The sequence below is a fragment of the Dendronephthya gigantea genome, unplaced genomic scaffold (genome assembly GCF_004324835.1).
Source record: "Dendronephthya gigantea isolate DGI-Jeju-01 unplaced genomic scaffold, DenGig_1.0 000199F, whole genome shotgun sequence".
NCBI classification, from domain to species: Eukaryota; Metazoa; Cnidaria; class Anthozoa; order Malacalcyonacea; family Nephtheidae; genus Dendronephthya; species Dendronephthya gigantea.
In genome coordinates this window covers 141,119-157,134 of record NW_021163209.1, presented here as the reverse complement: position 1 = coordinate 157,134, position 16,016 = coordinate 141,119, and the positions used below count along the sequence as shown (strand labels likewise).

General features: G+C 34.8%; 2 protein-coding genes across 2 annotated transcripts; one reads left to right on the top strand and one right to left on the bottom strand.

Annotated features, from left to right (window-relative positions):
• Positions 1 to 953: 953 nt before the first annotated feature.
• LOC114539327 (C2 calcium-dependent domain-containing protein 6-like) lies at positions 954 to 5,658 on the bottom strand. Its single transcript, XM_028559954.1, has 7 exons — positions 5,635 to 5,658; positions 2,830 to 3,015; positions 2,117 to 2,242; positions 1,868 to 1,915; positions 1,629 to 1,697; positions 1,171 to 1,262; positions 954 to 1,074 (listed from the first exon to the last, which is right to left on the bottom strand). Exons 1-7 carry the CDS (start codon positions 5,656 to 5,658, stop codon positions 954 to 956), a joined length of 666 nt encoding a protein of 221 aa, XP_028415755.1.
• A 1,752-nt stretch (positions 5,659 to 7,410) lies between these two features.
• On the top strand, positions 7,411 to 15,934 carry LOC114539306 (26S proteasome non-ATPase regulatory subunit 3-like). Its single transcript, XM_028559932.1, has 16 exons — positions 7,411 to 7,600; positions 8,551 to 8,700; positions 8,992 to 9,032; positions 9,511 to 9,648; positions 10,838 to 10,974; positions 11,205 to 11,259; positions 11,423 to 11,479; positions 12,073 to 12,151; positions 12,624 to 12,727; positions 13,118 to 13,232; positions 13,709 to 13,802; positions 13,923 to 14,052; positions 14,243 to 14,305; positions 14,802 to 14,894; positions 15,194 to 15,244; positions 15,736 to 15,934. Exons 1-16 carry the CDS (start codon positions 7,492 to 7,494, stop codon positions 15,811 to 15,813), a joined length of 1,494 nt encoding a protein of 497 aa, XP_028415733.1. The 5' UTR covers positions 7,411 to 7,491; the 3' UTR covers positions 15,814 to 15,934.
• Positions 15,935 to 16,016: the final 82 nt, after the last annotated feature.

Sequence of the window (16,016 nt, the reverse complement as noted above, 5' to 3'; positions counted from 1 at the left end):
TTAGCTTTAATCAGCAGTTTCATATTAACTGATGGAATAAACAGGGAGGAATTTCGTTTTAAACTAATCGGCATGCATATTTGTTTACATTTTTGAATGCATAAATCTCTTAATACTCCATGTAAAATGGTAAATAATGTAACTTTTTACCGAAAGTAGTCAAAATTTATGTATTCTGATTGGGTTATTGAAAATGTAAACAAACTAGCTTGCTGATTGGTCTAAAACGAAATCCGCCCGTGTTGATGAATTAAGGAATTTAACCGGTTTCGAATTCATCAGAAATCATGTGAACGTTTTCTGTAGCATTGCCCTTAACGGTTAACAGACATTTTAGACAACAAATTTGAATTAAAGAAGCGTGGTACATGTGAAGTAATCGCAACGTAAATTATTTACTGAACAAAAATTAGAATATACTTATAGCTTCGCAGTAGTGTAAACTATCGAGGAATTAATCTACCAAAAATCTCCTACCTTTCTCTGTCGGTGTTGAGGAGAAATATACATACCTTGGCAAAGATTCCTTTATTAACTGTCTTTCTCCGATATCAATAGAAACAGATATCTCTCCATCCTCTAAAAATACCCGGCATTTTTTTATCTATTGCTGTAAGAGTTTTTTGGTGGTAGTGGACAAAAGAATTCTGTTGATTTTTTTTCAATTGTGCGCCGTCAAGGGATTGCTCTTCGGTTGAATTCTCAAAATCAAACGAGAAATTTGGCTTGATCGAGAAATATAGTGCAGAGAACAGCGCAATTTGGATAGCTATTCGATTGGATAACGTGCATGCAAGAAAGCATGGATACAGCCAATAGGCGCTTGGCTTAGCATCTGGACACTTGAAGTCATTAACGACGACTTCTTTGAAATGTTAGAGATTATCTTGGAATCTTGCATGAGATGAGCACGAAGTATATATAAGCAATTAAATTTTAGAATCGAAAGAGATTTATAATATATCAAGAAATGCAGTATACTGACCAGCATAAATATCTGGTTTCAAGTCAGTCACCGTTTCCGAGAATGGAATATAATTCGGATGTGCGACTGTTTTTGGTTTTAGTAGACACCTAAAATGGAATCATATCGTGATAACACAAGTTAACAAGGAAACAATTGTTCTTTAACTGTATTTGACTGTATGTTTAGTTGCTAAGGTATCTCACCATTTTGAGAACATATTATCTTCTGGTGGATGCACACGGGGAAACATAGATTGTCTTAATACCTCCTCTGGTAAATGCACAAGATTTTCAAGCTGAAATAGAATTTAAAATTATATAGGTCATAAATTAAATCGAGTGATATTATACGTGCATTTTCAGAAACCTTTTTATGTTATTACCAAAATAGCAGTTATTACCAATGATCTATCTCACATCACGTACCTTATGGTAGAAATGGGAAAGGCAGTGTGGAATAAAGAGATGTTTCGTATAACATAACTACGGTTCATGCACACGTATGCATATTCTGCGAAGCCATATTTTGAGCAATATAAAAAGTAGCGCTTGGATGGATGGACGGATGCATGCATTTCTAATAATTGCATGTGTGAAATACTGCCCATTTTTCGTGTGTGAGGTTATGCAGCGAAACAGAAAATTCTCAAAAACAATCCTACCTGATCTGAAAAACCATATCCAAATACTCCATAAGAGAATGCAAACTCGAGTTCTACAGCCCCAACGTTCTATAAGTTGTATCAAGAAGTTTCATTTCGCAAACCTTTCTCATTTCTCTTTGTTAATTTTAGAGAACAATTACTGTATCAGTATTCCCATTATCGTCTGGTAAAGTTTAACCCAACCAGTAAATGTTTATCATCAATTTGGTAATCCAGGGTTAGGGTTGCATGTCTACCTGTTTCTTCCTGTTCGTCAATTCGTATTTATCCATTGACCAGCCTATCTGTTAGCAACAAAGCAGTATGATAAAATAACATTCGATCTAGTACAGCGACTTCGTGGTATGGGCATATTCACATATTTCTAATGCACGTATTTCAGAAGTTTGATTCTCTTCACGACTGACCGAAGTCTTGGGCAAAATCATTATACAAATATCTTAGACCTTGATATTTTCGTTAACAACGAAATCGAGAAACCTAACCTTTACTAGTTTGTGCACATGAAAGGCTACTTTTCCAATGAGTCTGTGCTTGTTCTGATTTTCATCGTTATACCCAAGTAGGGAGAAAACTGCCTGATTCGACCAATCCTTCATTTGGGAAACAATCTAAAACATATGTTTGTTTTCCCTTTGGTTCGTCTTCTATAAATGAGGATGCATCTTTTGATGTTTGCGAAATGTTCTGTAGACACATGCAAAATATGTGTGCCGTGTATGCCGTGTATATATAACATCCCCCCCCCTTGGTGTACTTTAATTTTAATAACGTTCACTGTCCACTCAAAAACCCCGACTTATATTTAATAACCTCATATGCTGTATTCCATTAATCAATCCGCCTCTCAATGGATTTCCCATTGTTTTTGCACTCCTTTCCTCTCACTCGTAAGCTATAGTAGCCCGAAAATATGTTTCAAGTTTCATACATTGCAGTCAGTGTACTAATTGTACTACATACACTCAAATTGCAAACATGCGTCACTGACTTCGATACATGAAACTGGACACACATAGCTACTTCTGGGCTACCTATAGGCGCCTTATAATAAGGTATGTATATACCTATTAACTATAACTTATAGTTATAGTTATAGTTGTATATACCTATTAACTATAACTTATAGTTATAGTTATAGTTATAGTTATAGTTATATATACTTTTTTTATAAAAGCTCTCAGGCCACTCGACTCACTGTAATAGGAAAATTTAGGACTTCGTTCCAGATGATTTTTCCTTTTTTCGCCTGTGTTGTAACCGAAGTGCTCTTCACTAACGTCCCAACGGATACTTTACCGTAAAGTTGGTAGCTATCAGGAATAGAGTCTCCATCCATTATCAAATGCTGACAACCAAATACATGTACGGACAAGACGCCAGCCTTTAAATAAGGAAACTATTTGTTGCATGCATGTTTCTCCGACTTGTGTTTTCTATGGAGATACTACAAATACTTGTTATTCTGTTCCAAAATCCTGACAATGGGCGTTTACAATATGTATATATTCACCAAAGACCGTTGCATGTGACAGGATGGAGTCCAGTATGACTGGTAGTACCGTAATCATGCTAAGAAGGAATTGATGGACATGAAAACACTAGCTTGGAATCTTATGTTGCTAGTGGCGTGTTGTTGTTTCAACTTTGATCGGATGAAAGAAAAACAGTTTGAATTACAAGAAGGTCTTAAATTGATATTGTTTTGCTAATATTTGCATAAAACCAGTAAAGAGTAATATGCTAATTTTCGGCTTGTGAAATTTATGAATAATTATACCCAATTAAAAAGGTCACATGCACACCCTGTTACACCATACAAATAAGATTGATGAATAAGCAAATCAATTACATCAGTTATCGGAATTATTACAATCTTATTTAATTCAAATTCATTTCACAAGTTGTTTATTGCCGGCTTGTGATATTCAAACAACACGACCACTCGTGTTGTAAACAACACTTGCAACAATAACGGGTCGTCAGCATGGGAAAGTGGCTGTTATAAAACTTTTTCATGAATAAGCAACCATTAAAAATGATAGTTATTAACAATTATTACTTGCAATGTTTATGTTATTGGTGCTATTGAGGCGCTTATGTCAGTTACTGCAAGTACCTAAACTAGTGATATTATAACGACAAAAGTAAGGCCTGTAGTAATATAATGGAATGGTGTAACACCATGGAAAGATCTGGACTGAAACTAGAACGATGATAGGAGGAGGCATGGGAAAGTGATTACTCACATATTCAGTTTTGCCCGACGGATTTCTTTTGTAATTGCAAAAGCTTACAACAGCAATGCGTTAGGCATAACTTAATATATGAATAAACACCCCTCAATTATCGTTCTAGTTCAGGCCGTGGGAAAAATCTCTATCCTTGTATGTTAGAGTGAGTGCCTAGGGCGGTTTACACTTACAGGAAGGTTAGCGTTTTGTTTCAGGAAAGCATCATCCCTATCCTCCAGTAACAACGTTGGATTTGCCTCAGCTTCACCACCATCTCCTTCAAATAATAATTTGTTTCTTATGTATGCTTCATAAAGTGATATTTAACCACAGGTAGCCCGCTATCAGGCGCGCAGGCCGTAGTATGCATTATGATTTAACTAATATTTAACAAAAATAAATCGCCTATGGTATCAATCGTTATTAGTTTTATTGGAACATTACAAGAATATTTTAGTTATTATTGATGCATTTATAAAAACAAATTTGAATATAGGCACAATGAAAATGTTAAAAATCGATCAATTTAGCAAAAAAAAGTTTAATTGAAAAGAGATGCATGCAAATCTCCTTCGCATTTAAAGAACTGAGTTGGACTAACAACTCTTCATGACTCTCATTCAATTTCATCAACTTTTCCCAATTTACTTGCTCATGTGAACATAGACGAATTTCCATGTTTAGATGAAATTGTAAACAACAAAATGAGCACTAATTCATAATATTTCCCCCCAAATTTCTCTTTTTCTATATGCATGAACGGGGATGTAACTATTTGATATGGGAATCAAGACTTTATTCATGCATGCATGTTGCATTTTCCTGCAATTGTTCTTCGTTAACGTTACTTTATTATATGGCAAGCGCGAAATGGAGCTCAGTGATAGGCTGATAAGAATTTTCAGCTGTCCGTTGGATCGGCACTTTCCCGTAATTGACCGGCGTTACAGGCGATCCCTTATTACGAGGTGAAAAACAGAGAAATTCTGAGTAAAAAAGGCACAAATAAACGATCAAGAGAAAATTTAATTGCTTTTGGAATTAACAAGACGTCTCCACCCCAGACAATTTAGATAAACTAAACAATTCAATACTTTGTTGTTTTTTTATCAAATACGTACCAGGCTACTCATACGAATTCATGCATTTCTTGTTTGTTTCAAGTGCAAGTACATGCCTTACGGCTAATGCCATATAACAAACTTTTTATTAACCTCGCTTGCTGGGCCTGTACCGACAAATATCGGACCTCGATCTTTTTGTACAAACCTCGCTCTTCAAGCTCGGTCTTAGTCCGATATTTCTCGATAAAGACCCCGCGCTCGGTTAATAAGAAGTTAGTAATTGGTAAATTCTAGTGCTCAAATATGACATATGTGTTTAAAAATGCTTCGACTTTCTTCCATATAACACTGTCACTGATATACATGCAGGTATATCAGCATAGCTGAAACAGAATCCTATTTGCTTATTCTGTGGCTTATAGGTTTAAACGTGGAGATCATTATTCATGAGAAATTACATTCGAAGACCGGCTCTCATCACGCTGTTTCTTGGGTATATTGGAACGTATGTTTTTAGTATTTATGAATCCGGTTCTCAAGTAATTTGAGGGTTTATGTCATTTTTTAAAAGGCAAAGTATTAAGATTTTTTAGGATTGTATTAAAGTGTTTGCATATGTTGTCCGTAATAACAGACCAAAAGCTTTCATGAATAAATTCATCCGGGACTCCTTAAACTAATATTCACATAGGCCAAGCTACTTACCAAATATGCCCCATGGCCTTCCATCGCTTAAAAATCAATTGTAATCAGTTGTAATTTAAAAAATGCAGTTTAAAGAACGGCATTTAAATATCAAAAAAACTTTTCAAAATAAAAAATTATTTCAAAATTTGAGCCTTTTAAACCACGGTATGACATGCCAGTGGACATACGCGAAAATTATGCGCAATTCACTTTGCACATGGTTGAAAATTGAAAAATTTCTTGCTGTTTGTTGTAATCACTGAGATCAGTTGTTGTATTTTAAAGTATTGAAAGTTTAGTTAAATAATAGCCACCAATAATCATGGTTAAAGATGCTGAAATGAAGGACGCACAGGAAAATAACGAGGAAAAGAAGGACGCGGCAAATGAAGAGCTTTCTAAAGCCGAACTCGAAAAATTGACACTTGAAGGTAGAGCCGTAGAGGTTGATCGGACATATAATTTAATACTTCAAAGTTCATACATTATTTCTAGGTTTGTGATATCACGCAAATACGTAGTAAATTCTATCTAATCTCTGGTACCACAAACTATGAACAATATTCATAGCGTACATTTTTCCAATTTATAGTCGACTTGTGAGTTGTGATCTATCAGTTATATCAATGTCCTTAAATCCAAAACTTTTGATGTCCAAAAGTTTTACCAAAAGTTTTAATAATGATTATGGTTTTGCCATAAAGTACCTAAGGTTGAGGCACTTTCCACTGTGATACTGCATATGTAGTTTGGTGTTTGATTTCTTGTAAAAATGCATTGTCATCCCACCATAATATTGCAGTTATGATCCACAGATTGCTTTGGGCAATTTATGGCACAAACCGGCAGTACAAACGACCGGCAGTCCCTTTTAGATAAACTAAACAATTCAATACTTTGTTGTTTTTTTATCAAATACGTACCAGGCTACTCATACGAATTCATGCATTTCTTGTTTGTTTCAAGTGCAAGTACATGCCTTACGGCTAATGCCATATAACAAACTTTTTATTAACCTCGCTTGCTGGGCCTGTACCGACAAATATCGGACCTCGATCTTTTTGTACAAACCTCGCTCTTCAAGCTCGGTCTTAGTCCGATATTTCTCGATAAAGACCCCGCGCTCGGTTAATAAGAAGTTAGTAATTGGTAAATTCTAGTGCTCAAATATGACATATGTGTTTAAAAATGCTTCGACTTTCTTCCATATAACACTGTCACTGATATACATGCAGGTATATCAGCATAGCTGAAACAGAATCCTATTTGCTTATTCTGTGGCTTATAGGTTTAAACGTGGAGATCATTATTCATGAGAAATTACATTCGAAGACCGGCTCTCATCACGCTGTTTCTTGGGTATATTGGAACGTATGTTTTTAGTATTTATGAATCCGGTTCTCAAGTAATTTGAGGGTTTATGTCATTTTTAAAAGGCAAAGTATTAAGATTTTTTAGGATTGTATTAAAGTGTTTGCATATGTTGTCCGTAATAACAGACCAAAAGCTTTCATGAATAAATTCATCCGGGACTCCTTAAACTAATATTCACATAGGCCAAGCTACTTACCAAATATGCCCCCATGGCCTTCCATCGCTTAAAAATCAATTGTAATCAGTTGTAATTTAAAAAATGCAGTTTAAAGAACGGCATTTAAATATCAAAAAAACTTTTCAAAATAAAAAATTATTTCAAAATTTGAGCCTTTTAAACCACGGTATGACATGCCAGTGGACATACGCGAAAATTATGCGCAATTCACTTTGCACATGGTTGAAAATTGAAAAATTTCTTGCTGTTTGTTGTAATCACTGAGATCAGTTGTTGTATTTTAAAGTATTGAAAGTTTAGTTAAATAATAGCCACCAATAATCATGGTTAAAGATGCTGAAATGAAGGACGCACAGGAAAATAACGAGGAAAAGAAGGACGCGGCAAATGAAGAGCTTTCTAAAGCCGAACTCGAAAAATTGACACTTGAAGGTAGAGCCGTAGAGGTTGATCGGACATATAATTTAATACTTCAAAGTTCATACATTATTTCTAGGTTTGTGATATCACGCAAATACGTAGTAAATTCTATCTAATCTCTGGTACCACAAACTATGAACAATATTCATAGCGTACATTTTTCCAATTTATAGTCGACTTGTGAGTTGTGATCTATCAGTTATATCAATGTCCTTAAATCCAAAACTTTTGATGTCCAAAAGTTTTACCAAAAGTTTTAATAATGATTATGGTTTTGCCATAAAGTACCTAAGGTTGAGGCACTTTCCACTGTGATACTGCATATGTAGTTTGGTGTTTGATTTCTTGTAAAAATGCATTGTCATCCCACCATAATATTGCAGTTATGATCCACAGATTGCTTTGGGCAATTTATGGCACAAACCGGCAGTACAAACCGATCAAACTGTAATTATTATCGTTTGCTGACAGATTTTAATATATATCCAATTTGGTATTTGCTTACAAATGCAAACTCATATATTTTATGAATCAAAATGTCTTCTAATAGGCACTTTCGGCTGGCATAATGTAGTGCAACAGATCATCCAATTCTGTTGAGTTAATTTTCAACATAATATATATGGAAAGTGATCAGGGCATCAGGCCTGTTCCAATCTCAAGTTGGCTGCAGACGATCATTAAAATAATTGAATTTGGATGCCTTTTATCATTATTTCTTTTAAATAGCTGATGATTAGGATTGTCTTTCATAAAGTTCGAACTTTATGAAATCTAAAGAAATGTTTATTTTTTTACAATTTCTGTGTGCTAATTCAAGGCTACACAGGATTCTGAAAGAAAGCCAATATGTATATAACTAATCAAGTTCTTGTGCATAAACCAGCGAGTATTATACTCATAGTCTATGTTGACTAGTAAATGTAGTTAATATATACAATGAGCTTTTTATTTATTTTCAGATTTCAAAGAACATGTTAAACATGTCGAAAAGGGAGTAAACAGCAAAGAGCCACATTTCGTTTTGAGAGTTCTGAGATCTCTTCCATCAACAAGGAAGAAACTTAACCATCCTTTACTGAGAAAGCTCATCACTGGATATTTTATTCAAGGTGCAGTACTCTACTGAAAAAAATATATTCAGTCTCAAAATGTATTAACTAGGCACTTTTAGTATATACCAAAGCTCTACCACCAATGTCAACCATTTTATGTTGATTTATATATATATATATATATATATATATATATATATATATATATATATATATTATATAATATATATATATATATATATATATATACTGAATATTTAGTGACTTGAAACTATAATTCTGTACTGTGAAAATGTTCTCCATTTCTAAAAAAAGATGGGTTTTTAATTTTAAGCTATTTATTTACAGCATCACAAGCAAAAAATGAGCTGCTGAAATTCTTGGATGAGGTAATGCAATTACTAATTAGAACTGTTTACAACTGTATTTTAGCTGAAATTAGGCTATTTGGAATTGTAAAGAAACCTTGGAAATAGAGGGTTGCCAATGTTATATTGTGAATTCCTCTGCTTGAACTGTCCCACACATTATTAAATTAAAAATATTTTTGTACAGACAGTATAGTTTCCCATATGAAAAGAAATTTATCCATGTAGTACATACTAAACATAATCTTACCCATGATCTGTGTAACCTCTTTAGTAGGTTGCATGAATCTTTCTCTATTTGAGATTTGTAACTTTAGAAATCAAAAGTATATCACTGTTCAGACAGCAAGAAAGTGCTAGTGGAAATACAAATTTACATACATATAACTTGAAAACTAAATGCACCTACGCACCTACCTTTAAGTCTCTTGTCAAGATAACTATAAGTCATATTTAATAAAGTTCTACCAACGAATTGAATTTCTACCCAATATCATAGCCTATGGAAACTGATGTGTCAAGCACATATCGACCAAGAACTGGAAAAGCTGCGACCACTCCTGTATTACCAGAAGTCGAGTTTTACTTTCATCTCCTGGTTGTTATTCATCTTATTGATACCGAGGCTTATGAACAGGTAAATTGTTACAGTACTTATAGGGGCACGCGTGCACCTTTAGAATTACTTTAAGTATTAAATTATTTAAAACATACAGACACACATGTTTTTTTCATGAAAAAATCTGACTGTTCCCCCCCTAGATGTTCCATAACAACTAAAACGTGGTCTCCTAATAAATTTAAATTAACTTAAATTGATTCCACTAAAGCGTATATTAAAAGTTCTTCAGAAATGCATCATTAATTGTACAACTCGAAAAATTTTAGCTTGCAGCGATTATTTCCGAACTGCGCCGTTTTTAAAACCAGATGCAAAAAACTGTTCGTTGAATTTCAGTTTACAAATCGTAATCATCATTACAATTCGTAGTCCACTTACTTATAGTTTTAGAATTAGAATTAGAGATTTGTTGTATTAAAAGAACGAAACCTCGATTGCTGTGAATTTGTTCCGATTTTCTTTCAGTCTCCATATATTCGCAAATATCATTAACGTTACCAACCGGGCAAGCTGAAAAATTAGCTTGACCACAATGGGAATCGAACCCGCGACCTTTGGTTTGCTAGTCCAATGCTCTTCCAACTGAGCTACAAGGTTAAGACGGTTCGAGTGATCAAGCTAATTTTTCAGCTTGCCCGGTTGGTGACTCAGAGTAGCAACATCACTTATACATTTAATATACACACCTGAGTCTTTGCATTATCACTATCATTAACGTTATTACTATTAGTTTGTGTTTTCTTAATGGATGACCACATTCTTCGTTTGATTCACTTTAAACCCACGCGCAGTCATTCGACAGAAGGTTTAGCATTATTCGACTTCTATCGCGGTTATTCTGGATTTGCGAAAAAAGCGAACCGGTTTCGGGTAATTTACAGCAGAATACTGAAACGAGAGTGTAAAAACATATATGCACGATGCATAGTGATTAATGTATAAAATGAAACATAAATTTATTTTCCTGGCTGCTAAATAAAAAGAATAAAACCTAAAAACTTACTTTAAATCAGTTTTTTTTTATTTATTTTTCATACATTTTCAGCCATTTTCATACCTACACCAGACTAGCAATTTTACTTCCATTCCAGCAATTTTACTCCTAATTTTTTCTCCCTCACGTCTCATCGTACGTATACCCTACATAGTCATTCGTAAACATATGTATTTCATTTACGCTGAATCTTTCCCACTCGTTTTTTAGGCATTGAAGTGTTCGACGCTTCTCTTAAAAAAGTCCGAGCTACACAACAGACGTACTTTGGATCTGATTTTGGCTAAATGCTTTTTCTACCACTCGCGGACGTATGAGTTACTTGACCGTTTAGACCAAGTAAGAAGGTGCGTTGTACTAAAAATATCACGCAATGAGGAATGTGGAGGTATTTGTAGAGAGCCTTGCAACCAGAAATGAATACTTCCAAAAATTGAATGACAAACTTCAACCATGCATACCCATTAGGTTCTTCCATCATTACCAGGAGAGCTAGGGAATGTCGAAAGAAATCAGTCGGGCACTGGACAAATATCTGAAGGGCTTTAAATTTACATTGCTGTTTCGTTTTTTACAGCTTTTTCCACACAAAATTAAGAACGGCAACACTAAGACACAACATAGAAGGACAGGTAAGGCGGTTATTTTGTGCTTTAGTCTATCGCCTGAATAATGGTGCATCCAACTGTTCCTTTAGTTAATCCTATATTAGAAATGTAGGTAAAAAGGACATATTTTCTGTTGAATTAATTTTGGTTTGTTTTTTACCTAAACTCGAATAATTATTTCCTACAGGCAACGCTGCTGAATTTGTTGTTACGAAATTATCTCCACTACAATTTATATGACCAGGTGCAGTATAGAAGCCAATAATCGTGTCTTCTGATTTCAGCACATGCAAGTTAAGAACTTTAATCATAGCAATGGATGACTTGCGCCTTAGACTAATTTCTTACCTCGGCGATAAAAAGGACATTTTCTGAAAGAGCTTACTAAAATTGGTAAAACTGCCAAGTTTGGCTGCGAATTTTTGTAAATTACGGAAAATATAGCCATACGAAGTTGACGAATTTTGTATACTTTTGTATTACGGCCGGAAGTTTGTAACTAATTTAGTTACACATTTCCGCGCGTAATACAAAAGTATACAAAATATGCCAACTTCTCGATTCTCATTGCTATATTTTCCGTATTTCACCAAATTTCGCAGCCAAACTTAACATTTGCACTAATTCAAGTACGCTCTTTCTAGCTGTGGTGATTCATTTTCTTCTAGTTACTTCGATCAAAAATTAGTCTAAAGCGCAAGTCGTCCATTAAGATGTACAGATATCCGTAATATTGGCAAAATATTTCCATTATATTTCCGATACAGTTATCGGTACAGTTCAAAACATTAGGCAATAAAACGTGGAATAACTCATGTTTTACGGTGTATTTGATAGGCTGATAAACTGGTTACAAAATCATCCTTCCCCGACACGGCGTCAAACAATGAATGGGCAAGATACTTGTACTATACTGGTAGGTTTTTCACTCTAGCATATCCCAGTGGGATTGAATACCGTATTCTCTCTATACTAGTAGCTATACTTGTTAGGTATCCAATATTTAATGAATTTTAATTTTTACCTACATACCGTATTAAATTTCTCTGAAATGAATATTGTGATTATGCTACTCTGAGTCACGAACCGGGTAAGCTGAAAAATTAGCTTGACCACGGTGGGAATCGAACCCGCGACCTTTGGTTTGCTAGTCTAATGCTCTTCCGCGGTCAAGGTAGCTAATTTTTCAGCTTACCCGGTGTAGGTGACTCAGAGTAGCATAATCACAATATTCATTTAATATATACACCTGAGTCTTACAGTATACTGCATGCAGTATAGTGCATATATGCACTATTACTATTAAATCTCTCTGTTGAAAAGAATCGTATTTCTTTTTGAGCTTGATTTGGCCGAGGGCATCTTTACTGGACTTTTTCTTTTTTTAGGGATAATAAAGGCAAAGCAACTTGAGTATACAGAAGCTCATAAGAATTTAATCCAAGCTATCCGGAAGGCCCCACAATTTTCTGCTGTTGGATTCAGGCAAATTGTAAGTTTTGACATGTTGTAAATGACGTATTCTCGGAAACATATATAAAGCTTCGTGCGCGAACGGCGAACCTCTGATCATATTATTGCAAAACGGTAGTTTGGTATTCGGAATATAAATATTAAAGCCCAACATAGTGCTTTTAGTGAAGCCAACTCAACTGAAGTAAACTCTTTCTGAAATGCGGTGTACCTAAAGGATCCAAACTGGGTCCAAAATAGATGTTCGAGCTTTTAACCGCTCGAAAGTAGCTATCTAAGCCAAGCGTTTCAAAGTTTCCTAGTTCCCAATTACTTTACAGGTCGACACAATTTAAAAAGAAACGCTGAAGAGTCTGAACTATAACTGAATAGCTATTTTAAAGTCGTGACCAAATTGCTCTCTTCACAGGCACAAAAGTTTGCAATCATTGTTGAATTGCTTCTTGGTGAAATTCCCGACAGGGCAACATTCAGAGATCCTGCACTGAAAAAGACCTTGCTTCCATACTTTCAGTTGACCAAAGGTTAGAATAATTAATCATTTGTATCGATTTGCGAAAATGCAATGTGTACATAAACATCACAATAGGTTATGTTTTATAGTAGGTTACCGTTTAATTTGTCCACCAAATTATTTACATGCATTTAAAATGTTTCTCGCTTCGCGCCGAAAGTCATATACATAATATAAACACTTTTTGGCTAAACGTGCGCACGGTGTCATTTCAACGGTTCTCATATATGTCTTTGTCATGCACTTTGATAACTTCGCAGTGGTTTTCTAGACAAGTATATTTGCAATAAATGTAAGTTTGTACTAACTTCTGCATGTTTTCGTTGTTGTGTAAAAGCAAGTAAAAAACGCCACGAAAACATGTCGCAAGCAACGAATTCTAATTCGTCCTTATCTAGACTTAGATTCGTCCAGTTTTTTGTGCATTGCATGGTTTCTTAACGTGTTACGTTGTTTCCAAACTGTTTTTCTGCAATTCTCTGTTAGCTGTACTAGCCGGAGATCTTGGCCAATTCAACGATGTTATAATGAATTATAAAGATAAATTTATTGCAGAGAAAACGTATACGCTAATTATCAGGTACGTCATGGAGTAAGCCTTTTGCCTGCATTTTTTTTTTAATCAAACCGTTTAAAAATTGAAATAACTGACCGGTTAAGACCGCGTTTGCACTAAAATCTATGATTTTTGATGACTTAGATTACATCACAACGTCATCAAGACTGGTATACGTATGATTAGCTTATCATACTCTAAGATTTCCTTAGAAGAGATCGCTGCGAAGCTACAGTTGGATAGTCCGGAGGACGCCGAATTTATCGTAGCTAAAGTATGACATAGGAGCTATACTAAGCATATTATTAGCTACATAGTTCCTTAATTGTCAGTCATAACTAATGTTATACGAAGTTTGATTGGCTCGTTAGTTTTATACGGAGCCAATCAAACTTAATGTCCAGTAACGTCAGATTTCCCGCGTTTGTAGAAAGGTCTATTAAACATGATAAACCTTTTTTCAGGCTATAAGAGACGGTGTGATTGAAGCGACAATCGACCACGAAAAAGGATATGTTCAGTCAAAGGTATAGCAATCGTTGTGTTAAACATATTTCAGACATTCAACAACTAACCCTTCTTATTCTAGCACCCCGTGATATGTGACGAAATCTACTGCATACGCCATAATTGCTACAGTGTATTGTGTGCTATAGCCTAGTATTCTACTTCCCATATTTGTTTATTAATGTGTACAAGCTCTATTTTGAACAATATTACGTAAGGATGTCTATGAAATACTAGCAATAGATTATTGGCCTACTTATAAGGCGTAATACAAGTCGAATTTCAATTTCAGATATATTTTTATATTGCTGGGATTCCATTTTAGGGCATCAATTTATATATTGAAGCCATTATATGTTATAGTTCTTTTATATTCTTTCATTATTGCAAAAACCAGGACAGAAATTACCAATTCGATATATATATAGTGTTTAACTGATGAAGAGTCCTCAAGTGTTGCGATATATTTTCCCTCGACTTAATAGTGTTTCGTTCGTTTTGCCTCTCCATTTTTAGGAAATAACAGACATTTATTCAACTAACGAACCACAGGCAGCTTTTCATCAAAGAATTACATTTTGTTTAGATATTCATAACCAATCTGTGAAGGTGAGTTCATTCGTTAAATTTAGCTCGAAAGAAAGAATCAATTCAAAACCAATTCTGAATAGTAAATGCCGATATCGAATGAATTTGAGAAAGTGATGTGCTGTTCCAAAGCAATTCATTGTTATCGTGCAGTAGCTCAAATTCTCTTCGCATGCAATTAACTTCTTGACATGTTTTTTGTGAAAGTACAATGTACACGTATGCATGCATGCGGTATTCAGAGTCGACCACTTGGAATGTTTTATACCTCGTTATTATGCGTATAATGTGAATGTGATGTTAACTAACTTTCTTTTTAGGCTATGCGATTTCCTCCGAAATCTTACAATAAGGATTTAGAATCTTTAGAGGTAATTAAGTCATCTTGACTTGATCGTGCAATACCTGCATATATGCATGTAAGCCCAAAAACACTGGAAAAGACAATGCCTTGTTGCAACACGGCCATGCTGTCAAGAAATCTATCAATAGTATATGGAAAGTACCTCTTGATTTTAGTAAGAGTGAACAACTCCGCCATGTTTGTAGCCGTTATGCTAGTTTTCTTAATTATACCAGTTGATTTAGTTGAAATATAAGAGCTTTTTTGAACGAGCGTGCCTGCAAATCCTTTGTTTATTTACGCGAGGTTGGAACAGGCGTCATGTTGTTTCGGTTAAGGCCAAGTTAGGTACTGACGGGTGTGATCAACTAAGGTAGTTTAGGCTATGTTAGGTGAAATGGCATTGAACTAAACGTCTGGCCATTACGTCAATCTGTTGTTGTTTTCGTCCCAAAAAGACTAGTTCTTGTTTTCACATAATCTTGCGCATGTCCTAAAAAGGCAATTATTTTGCTTTAGGAACAAAGAGAGCGAGAAAAACAAGATCTTGAACTTGCTAAGGAAATGGCGGACGATGACGAAGATTCATTTCCGTGAACCTTTTAAGGGTGTAGCCTATATTATGCTTCCATAATTAAATCATTTTATCGTAATTATACTTTGTCCCCAAAATAAATTTGTTTATTTTACAGCTATATCCTCCTACAGTACTATTTGTGCAATTCTTTCCCATCAGAGAGAAATTCCGTCTGTATTACTTTCTCGGTCTGCATTTTATAAATAGATCTTTTGGAGGCCAA

Bases quoted from the DNA above. Each gene is read 5' to 3' on its own strand.
- LOC114539327 (XM_028559954.1), bottom strand. From the start codon at position 5,658: ATGGAAGGCCATGGGGCATATTTG. The intron at 3,016-5,634 runs GTAAGTAGCTTG...CCTTATTTAAAG, and splicing joins AAGGCCATGGGGCATATTTG to GCTGGCGTCTTGTCCGTACA. The intron at 2,243-2,829 runs GTGAGTCGAGTG...CATATGTTTTAG, and splicing joins TCCTAAATTTTCCTATTACA to ATTGTTTCCCAAATGAAGGA.
- LOC114539306 (XM_028559932.1), top strand. From the start codon at position 7,492: ATGGTTAAAGATGCTGAAATGAAGGACGCACAGGAAAATAACGAGGAA. The intron at 12,152-12,623 runs GTAGGTTTTTCA...TTCTTTTTTTAG, and splicing joins AAGATACTTGTACTATACTG to GGATAATAAAGGCAAAGCAA. The intron at 14,053-14,242 runs GTATGACATAGG...ACCTTTTTTCAG, and splicing joins CCGAATTTATCGTAGCTAAA to GCTATAAGAGACGGTGTGAT.